Source organism: Pipra filicauda, unplaced genomic scaffold (assembly GCF_003945595.2).
Source record: "Pipra filicauda isolate LSUMZ 115617 unplaced genomic scaffold, ASM394559v2 scaffold69_size3009148_pilon, whole genome shotgun sequence".
NCBI classification, from domain to species: domain Eukaryota; kingdom Metazoa; phylum Chordata; class Aves; order Passeriformes; family Pipridae; genus Pipra; species Pipra filicauda.
This window is the reverse complement of record NW_024104864.1, coordinates 1,661,496-1,671,435: the sequence shown is the minus strand read 5'-3', so window position 1 is coordinate 1,671,435 and position 9,940 is coordinate 1,661,496. Positions and strand designations below refer to the sequence as shown.

Below are 9,940 nucleotides of genomic sequence, written 5' to 3'. Positions count from 1 at the left end.
CTTAACTGAGAGGCTAGAGTTTGAGCTCTGGAGGGGATGGAAGCAAGCACACTTTTTACAGAGCATTTATACTAGAGCAGAAGGAGCAGCAAGTAGACTGCAACACAATACTAACTTTTATTAAGTTCTGACCGGCTCTACTCCTATTGATCATTGGTTAGTAGCAGCATCCTCTTTTAGGACAGAGTGAAAGCTAAGACTTTCAACCTGTAAATAACTTGATGAAAAACTGCTGACTTTGTTTCTCATATTCTTGGCTCATGAGTTGAGGTATGCAGCAGCATATAAAATGGAGTGCATCACAGAAGAGACTGGCAGGCTCTACTTCAGAGCAGACACTACCTAACAGGTCTAGGTCTGTGCCTCAGCATGTTTTAAAGTCAACTTGAGACCAGATGATGGTCAGAGAGGGAAAAATGGCTCTCTAGAAACTGTTGGTATAATCGAAGTGAGAGATTAATCACATCTGACTAATCTTCAGGAAGCTGAGGCAGATGCGTACATCCGTGAATAAAAAAGAGTACCTTGAATAACATCTAAAGCAAGCACTACTGTGTATCCCACACACTTACTCCCCCTGCAAGTGCACCTGCACACACATTGACCAATAAGCTCTACAGATACTTTGTCAGCACTATTTAGATACAAAAATAGCTCAAGGCAAATGATGTTTAGCATAAGTTTATTTGCACAAGAATTTCAGCATCATTTAAGTCCAAAACCCAGTTTCCAAGAGTGACAAGTGAACACCACAGTGCAGAACAGTAGACAAAGTTACGGTGACCAGTCTCACATTTGGGCTCATCCAAGTATTTGTCATACCTTGTTTTGCCAGCTTGAAAAAAAAAAAAAAAAAAGTACTCACTTCTTCCAAAGAGATGTGAGACAGATTTTCCAAGAGCTGACTTCTTTTATTAATAGTAAAAAACAATATAAGAAAAAACAAAGGACAAAGGCCTTCTAAATTTCAACAGAAAGTGCATTTTTAGTTGGAGAGACAAGCCCAATCCAGACACTTCAGTGAGTGGCTGCCTCTTCCAATACAAGTGAGAAAAACTAGAGTGCTCCAACATTCCAAGGCTTCTACAGCTATAGCCCAGCACCCCACCTTATTCTAGTTTCACTGAAATTAAAAAACATATATGAAGTACATTTAACCAGGTTGAGTAAGACTTAGATGCAAAGGCTAGAAGTTTTACTACTCATTTGGCTCTCCCAATGCCCAAATCAGATCAGGCTGCCAGTGACTGTGGTCAACTTACTGCTCATTCCTGTGCTTAACAGTTATGGCACCCTGACTAAGTTGAGTGAGAGGGATAGGAAACAAGTACCATCAGTACACTGACAGCTTAAAATTAATGCAATTTGCCCAGGTTCTCTTCTAAGAGGCCTTTTCCCAACTATTCATATAGTGATAAGCAGAGATCACTATCAACATCAATGGTTATTCTAGCAATCAGAAATCCACAAAGCCTAGGCACAAAAGATATCGGATGCTTAACCTCAGAACTCAAGTCCAAAATATGTGTTTTCAGTTTCAATGAAAACTTCAGGTATTTGGACTAGATTTAAATACTACCTACTGCTTTGTAGAAGAGATGATTAATGTTAAAGCACAAGGATCTTTTGAAAGATGGTTATTCAGAAGCAAGCAGTAGTCTTCAACCTCCAGCTTAGTAATTGATTGAACTAGTTGACTACAAACACAAGAACAACTAAATCTTGAGCTTAGGGAGCATGAAGTATGCTTTACCTTACAAATTGTCAGTGACCATGGATCAGCACAGGGATCTTACTAAAGTGACTAAGATCCAGTCTACTACTAGGTCTCCTTGATAGCATCTCTATAAAATAAAAAAGTCTATCTTACAGTGAGGAAGTCACACCAATAAACCTGCAAGTCAAAGGAAACTAACTTGGCAACAAGTGATGACAACAGAGGCTTAAACTTCAAACTGGCTTTGTCCAGCAGTGCTTATAAGCTATGCAAAGAAAAACAGCTATTTTATACCACAGTCTAGTTTAGAAGCCTGGTCCTGAGGAATGATGCACTGATACAAGACTTGCAGTCCAGTGTTACTGCAGTTTTGTTTTAATGCCAGTGCCCAGAAGGAATGTATCAGGGTAACAGTGTGAGTATAGTAGTCTTTCTCTAACATCCACTTGACGCACAAGGGGGCAAAAGAGCTTAGAACATGTTTGCAGAGGTGTCATTAAGCGCTGAAGGGTGACTGAATCAAGTAGGCAGCCTAGACTGTCATGACTGAGGTCATCATTTACCTAGTGCTCATTGTCAAGTTACCCTTGCTACAGGGGTCACCATAAACCTGAACCCAAACCAGCTAATGCACAGCAAACTAAGCCACTGCCACACGTACCATCAAGCCACTAGGACAACCTGAAACAGAAAGGGGTAGACTGCTTGCAACACAGTGATGGAGAGCTATCGAGTACACCAGCACTGCCTGCCAAACCAGGATTATTTTGAAGGCAAGGAGACAGTGTTCCAGCAATCCTTTGTACTCAGGGGGCAATGCAATAGGTAGTGTGCAGGTTCAGGATTCAATTTAACTATTCGAGAGCTTAATAGCTAAGAGCCAGGCATCAGTATTTCTAATGTGCCAGAGCATCTTAAGAAACAGACAGGGAACACAGCAGTCCTGCAAAGCTTTAACCCAGGCAGTCAGCTGTTCAGAGAGCAGCCACTCAATGTGAAGCTTTCTTAGAGGCCCCAGCATCAAGTTTCATTACCAAAAGCACAGTGGCAGGAAGCTTAACTTCTCCATAGCTCTATCTCACTAGGAATCCATTACAGCCTTTTTCATAGCATTTCCTTTTCTAGGAGATGTACCTGGCCTGATGTTCAGCAGCCAAGGCCTTCAAAGACCAGTAAAACATAAGTCTGTGTTTCCAGCTTGGGAGGACTCCTCCTGAGCATCTCACCACTTCTTCCACATGAGTTGATGCACAGAAACAGTTTCTAAAGATCAGCCAGGAGATCACACAAGATAGATACCTGAGCCTAAGTTATCTGATATGCAAATCAAACACCTCTCTAGGCAATGATTTACTTCTGCAATGGCTATAGCATAAGGTGGCTTTAAAAACATCTACACAAGGGACGGCAGCAATTACAAACTCTTAAATCTTCTTTCTAGTGACACTCTATACTAGACCAAGTATTGCTTTGCATGCAGAAGTTATTCTTGCTAGGATTGCATTCCAGCAGTAAGCTTGCACCAAGTTTAACACACGTGACAACACTGGCATCATGTTAGTTTTTAAAAAGTCAAAGTCTTCGGTGAGAGATATCTTGTCTGCAAGCTGCACCAAGTCAAAGCCTGGGTTTGCTTTCAAGTTTAGCTACTTTGGCTGACAAATGGGGAAACCTTTAATGAAAAAAAAAACCACAACAAATTTCACCAAATTATTTGTATATTTGCTACTGAAGTTGCTTACAAAACCTTTCAAAAAATTAAGCTAAAGCCTACTTGGTTACATATAGTCTGCTTTGTAGATTGCAACCCTGAAAATCTGAACACAAGAGTAGCCTCACTGCTCTGTTGAGACAGTGTTTATGAAGTAGTTATGAAAAGTGAGAGAACTTGCAATGTGACTAGAATCTTTTGGTCCTATGATGAACCAGCAGTTTTTACAGCCATTTAAGTGATGCACTGCTGATGTTTCCACCTTGAACAGCAATCCAACAGTGGTGCTGCTTTCTGCTTTACCTTTTAAGCTTAAATAATTTGTTTCATCAGGCATTTTGGTCTCACAAGCTTGCAGAAACAGCTAGAGATAATAAAGATTCAGCAAGCAAGCATTCTTGAACATTGCAGTAAATAGCTCTAGGATTTGCCTTTCTAGTCTACCTATCTGGTTAAGCAAAAGAAATTCAAAATCATTTGCTATATGAATTTTACTATTGTAATTCAGTGAAAATCATCCAGTTAATATACCACTTTCTAACATCACTATATAAATAACTGGGGAACTTTTAGGCTTCTTTATAAAGCACAGGAGTCTCAAAGCAGCAAGTTCAGCACATACCCTTCAGGAAGGTCAACCCCCTATCCCTCAAAGGGAGTGCATACTCTTCCAGAGGCTACTTTGAAAACAGGCCCAGACTTTGAATACATACAGCTTCTGTGGTGAGCTCTGCCTAGGGTTTATTTATCCGTTCAAGTGAGGTTTAAGACCAGCAAAAAGGAACTCTTTTTTACTCTAACTGCTCAAAATACCATCTCATGCAGTGACCAGGTGATAGTGATAAACTTTAAGTGGTGACAGAAAGACAAGCCTTCAGGACCTGCCTGAAGTTGTACAGTAAGAAATTCATTTTAGGAGGCACTTTTGGAATTCATACTGTGGCAGGAATGCACATAACCCTGCAGCTCACAATGTTTTAGGCTTGGGGTGGTTTTTTGCTGGGTTTTGGTTTGGTTGGGTTTTTTGAGGTTTGGGGTTTTTTTTGGTTTGGTTCTTTTTTTTTTTTGCTGTGGACCTGTGAAGAAGAAAATTGGGCCAAACTCAGTATAAGAGCTGTGTTACTTTCCAACTGTGCTAAAAAACTGTTTTGAAGGATACAGTCAGAAAGGCTTTAGCTTGATCCTGGACTCAAGAGTACTTTTCCATTATAAATATTCAAACTGTGGTTTCAACTCTATTTAAAGCTTCAATTCATAATTTCAAGGACGTTTTGCATTGCCAAGTTTTAGATTGTATTTTGGTGCATGCTTAGAGATGCCACCTCCCAGATTTTGGTACTCAAGAAAAATTTAGCCAGCATTTGCTTTAGAGATAGACTTAGGAATCCATCTTCAACTTCCAAGAAATTAATCCTGAACTTGAGGTGGGACCACATATCTGTAGGTACTACAAGAAACAACATTTAGGTCCTCTACAAGACAGACAGTACCCATACCGTTACCACCTCTACACAGCCAGAAAGTGAAAGCAACCCAAGCATGACATGCATCCATTCTTTTAGTTTAGTCTATTAGTTCAATAGAAGTTTGGCCAGAACTTGAACTGAGGAAGAATAACTAGGTTATGCAATAGAAAGCAGAGTTTTGCTGCTACTCCAGGTGCAGCTTCCGCACAAGGCATTTTACAGTCTATTAACTAACCCAGTTTACTGGATACTCCACTTAAATCACATCTGAATTGCCACTTCCAGAACTAGTACAGAGTTTCTTAACAATTCCTCTTAACATTTGACTGCTGGTTCTCTTCTTCCAATGAAGAGATAATAAGGCTTCTTGGCATTTGTAGAGATACACTGAAAGGTTCATAGCAGGTCATCTGGTTGCATAATCCCACTGCACACCAGAAATGGACAGTTCAATGCAGTCATGCTTCCATTAGAAAACACCCAACTGGCAGTTATTACTTATCTATATATACACACTCAGCATCTTGGCATTCAGTAGCCTCCATTCAGGAACACTCGAGTGAAGCCATCAATTGCAAGGCAACCAAGTGGGGTAGGACTGGCTGTACAGCACAGGAGCACTTGCGAGATAGTAGTTGCTGAAGTTTACATCACTAACATAAGGTGCTGGCTGGTAGTAACAGGTAACATTAGTGGCATTAGGGATGACATTTTGTTCTGCCAGCACTTTGAGTGCCAGCAGAGAAATCAAATTGAGAGTCTGCCTTCGCTCATGTCCCATGAGACAGACTGTGCTCTCATTCACCACCCTGCGCAGAATCATGAGGTAGTCATATTTGCTCCTCTCTTCTTTGGAGAAGTGGTTCTGGAGGTAGGTCTCTAGCTTGCGCTGCTGGTCCAGGATGTCTGGGAAGTCTATGAAGAATCGGGAGCACATGTAGCGCTCTAAGGTTTTGATCTCATCCTTATCCATGGGCTTGAAGTCTCGTACTAAGAGGTTACTGTACTTCAGAAGCCCACCACCTCGGATCTCTTCAGGATTTTTGGTAGCTATCAGTTTGTTCTGGAGGTGGTCAAAAGCTGCTTCAAAGTCTCCATACATGCTCTCCCCGATCACAGTTGGATGGAAGTGCTCTGACATGGGGGTTTCTGAGTAGTCGTAGTAAAAGAGCAGGGAGTCCAGTATGATTTGGAATGAGTCCACACTGAACTCAAACTGCCGTCGTATACAGTCTACAAACTTCAGCTCCACGTTTCTGCCATGCTTGTTGGAAAGTGATATCAAGCTCCAACGGTCAGTCCCTGTGTACACTTTCACTAGCTTTTGGATGTAGGCTTCCTTCAGTGTTACAGGACTGATTTTTAGCTTGCTTACTCCTTCCGGCAAGAAATTCAAGAGGGATCGCAAGACCACATCTCGAACTAACTGAAACTCTGCCTCACTTGGAAGAGAAACTTGAAAAATGAGATCCAGGTCTTTGCATCCCAGCCCATTATCCTTGACCAGGACATGACCAGCTGCAGAGCCATTCAGACGGGCATCACGTACCACAATGCCTGCTTCACTCAGCCTACTCCGAACTGTCTGAACAATGTCCTTCAGGGTTATCTTCAGTGTTGGGAAGTTACCTCGTCCATGGATTGGAACCACCTCTGTAAGAACCTCATGCAGACGGCTGACCTGCTCCCAGTTCAGTACACTGCATGACATGCAGTCTGCTGTGTTACTTCCTTTGCCTGCCATCTTAAAGCTTTTCTTCTCCAAAGAAACTGTAGGGAGGTAAAATATAAAAAGGAAAAGACAAGTCAGACTTTCTGTTTATGCTTCCTAGGTTCTGTTTTTCTGTCTATTCACACAGACAAATTAGAAGGAAGTAATTCTGTGTAGTAATGATTATCAGCAAGCCTTCCACCTGACATGATACGTAGCTTCTCTATTGGTGCAAGCAGAAAAAAAATTGTCATTGTTTTTTGGCAAGTTAGAGTTACTTCAGAAAAGCACTTTATATGAAATGGAAATTATCAACAAAGATAACACAAAAGCTTTACCCAAGTTTAAAGTCATCTGCAGCACCAGCTGAAGCCAGATGAGTTGCAAAGTATTTTTGAAAGTAAAGTTTTGAAGTTGTTTCATGATACGTGTAAAGCTCAAATTGCTCTCCCCAACCAACACAACAGTAGAAGACACTCAGGTGTTAGTTTCAGGGCTTAGACATCTAGTCCACTGAAAGCACTTAAATTATGCCAGAAATAGAAGATTTCTTCCTTTTCATAAAAGACTTTTCTTTCTGTACCATCCAGCATCTATGCCTTATAGGATAAAGGCCAAGTACATCTTGTTCCTGCAAAAAGTTGCAGCACTTCAGCATCCTGGACAGAACTTCAGCTGCAAAGTCAGGTAACATTCAACTTGGACTCTAGTCTTCGTAAGCAACTCTTTTCTTCAGAGACACTGCCTAACCAAACCACCTCCGTGGAAATATTCATACCTGCCCCAACTTTTGCTCATTTGTGAAGGGCAAACAAGTTTATAAGAGCCAGCATTGTATTCAGATGATGTCTATCAAGTTAGTGTTACTCTTTTAACAATGAGAATCTCACTAACCAGACTTGATCACAGCCTTATGTGAACATTTTAAGCACAAGAGAGTGACCTGCTCAGATGTGGCAAGATTCCTCAAGTTGCTTGTCTTTTACATGTAAGCATGTAGATACTTACATATGTTCTACAGTCATGCAACTCCAACTGGTATTAATACTCTTTTTTTAAGTGTTCCAGGTTTCTATTGTAGCCAGGTGCTTCCTGACAGCTAAAGACTAATTGAAGCCTCACCTTCTTCTGCCCCAAGTACTTGTGAAGACTGCAGCTGCCAAGGTCAGACTAAACAAACTGAAGCAAATTAACTCTTGCCTACCAAGAATGTTTTAAAACCCAACCATATAGTTTCCTAACATGCAACAACATGTTTAAATCAACAACATTTTTAAATCAAGTATCAAAGAATAGCTATTGTCATCTCATGCCTCTCCTCTTCCAGCTTTTAATTTTTGAGCAGCTCATTTGACCCATCACCACCTCTGCAGGAGAGTCACATCCTAGATCAAATACACAGTAAGGTTAAAATGCTCCTGGGGAACTTTCTTCTGTCCTTGAGTATGAGCTGCTGCATCACGAACTGTGCTGCTTTGGGTTTCATCAGCACCAGCAGGCACAACACAAAAACACTGTGACTCACAAGATGATTAAACTAGGATAAATCAAGAGGTTCTCCAAGCTAAATCCTTAATGCTCCAACATAGCATAAACCCAAAGGCATCAAGCCTGCCAGAAGTTTCTCAGACACTTCAAGTGCATTAAAGTATATTTCCATTGTGAACTCCCTGTATTTCCATTATATGCTTCAGATCACTAAAGAACACAAAAGTCTTCCAACTAAAGCTGCAAGTGCTTCCAGCTACTACCTCTGAAAATGTTCCCTCTCCTTTTTCCTGTTTGTAGCCCTCTCCGTGGCTTAGGCAACACACACAGCTCACCCAGTAACCAGAAAGGACTTGGACCAGTGCTTCCCACCCACACACAGTTAGTTCTGCTTGGTGATCCTCACCTAGGAGAATAACGCACATTGCTGCCCTTGGGGGAGGAAGACAAAGTTCTTTCATTTCCAGTTCAGCAGAGAATTTAATTCTCAAGCAGTCAACCTCCAAAGCCTTCCATTCCCAAATCACTCGCATTTGCCTACTCAGCAAGGTTTACATTAGTGACAACAGTATCTTAGTGACTTCAGTGTATTTGGGATGTTAGTAGTTTACATACTTCTTGTTTCACCACCGACCATTCCCAGCACAAGAAAATCTGACACCTAAAGATACTCGTTCCCAGGGAATGAAACCACTGTGGAAGCAAGAGACATTAAGTATCTTTACCAGTAAGCGTAAAGAGTATTAATCAGAGGCAGAAGGAGCAAAGAGAACACACCTTCGCCTTTGTCACGATGAGGTGTGTTATTCTGCAGCAGCAATTTGCCACTATAAGACATAACTTGACACAACACCCAAAAAAATGCAGGCGCCCGTCCCCTCAGGGTCACAGGCCCCCCTCGGACCCCCGCGGCGCTGAGGGCGGGGAGGTCCGGCTCCCTCCGTGGGACGTTCATCCCTTCACCGGGATTCAACGGAACCCGCGTTCTGCCGTTTTAAATATCAACAACCATTACAAAAGCGTTACCGAGCGCTCGCTCCCAGGAAAGCCCGCACGCAAGTGACCGCAACCCCGCCCGGCCCGGAGAGGAGCCCGGAGCCCCGCTCACCTCAGCCGCGCCGCGCACCCCGAGCGACCGCGCCAGCCCCGCCACTGCCCGCGCCCGCCCTTTATGGCCCTTTATGGCCGCCCCGCCCCGGCCCGCCCCGCTCGGCCCGGCCCGCCCCGGCCCTCCCGCCGCAGCGGGGGCGGCTCTGGCCGCCGGTCCGGCCGCCGGTCGGCCCGGGGAGCCCCGCGGCGGTCGGGATGGGGAGAGGACGGGGGGGTCGCCCGCGCCCTGGAACCCTCAGCCCCCACCTCGGGGACTCGTCCCTCAGCCTTCCCGCACAGGGGGAAACTTTTCAAGGGCCCCTCAGTTCAGGAAGGACATTGAGGTGCTGGAGGGAGTCCAAAGAAGCGCAGTGCAGCTGGTGAAGGGTCTGGAGCACAAATCCTATAAGGACCGGCTGAGAGTTGGGGTTGTTTAGCCTGGAGAAGGGGAGACTCTCTACTGCTACCTGAAAGGAGGTTGTAGCCAGGTGGGGGCGGCCTCTTCTCCCAGGCAACGAGTGACAGGATGAGAGGACATAGTCTTACGTGAGCAAGGGGAAGTTTAGGTTGGACATGAGGAAGAATTTCCTCACAGAAAGGGTGATTAGACATTGGAATGGGCTGCCCAGAGAGATGGCAGAGTCACTGTCCCTGGAGGTGTTTGAGGAAAGACCAGATGTGGCACTTTAGTGCCATGGTCTAGTTGACATGGTGGTGTTCGGTGATAGAGTTGGCCTCGATGATCTCAGAGGTCTTTA

At 43.5% G+C, this 9,940-nt stretch overlaps 1 protein-coding gene across 3 annotated transcripts; it reads right to left on the bottom strand.

Annotated features, from left to right (window-relative positions):
- Positions 1–665: 665 nt before the first annotated feature.
- Positions 666–9,013, bottom strand: TENT5C (terminal nucleotidyltransferase 5C). Of its 3 annotated transcripts, none has more exons than XM_027730442.2 (2): positions 8,871–9,013; positions 666–6,664 (listed from the first exon to the last, which is right to left on the bottom strand). In XM_027730442.2, exons 1-2 carry the CDS (start codon positions 8,929–8,931, stop codon positions 5,463–5,465), a joined length of 1,263 nt encoding a protein of 420 aa, XP_027586243.2. In that variant the 5' UTR covers positions 8,932–9,013; the 3' UTR covers positions 666–5,462. The 3 variants fall into 3 exon arrangements, with proteins under 3 accessions (XP_027586243.2, XP_027586246.1, XP_027586244.2); XM_027730445.2 differs by lacking the exon at positions 8,871–9,013 and adding an exon at positions 8,819–8,831; XM_027730443.2 differs by lacking the exon at positions 8,871–9,013 and adding an exon at positions 8,500–8,560.
- Positions 9,014–9,940: the final 927 nt, after the last annotated feature.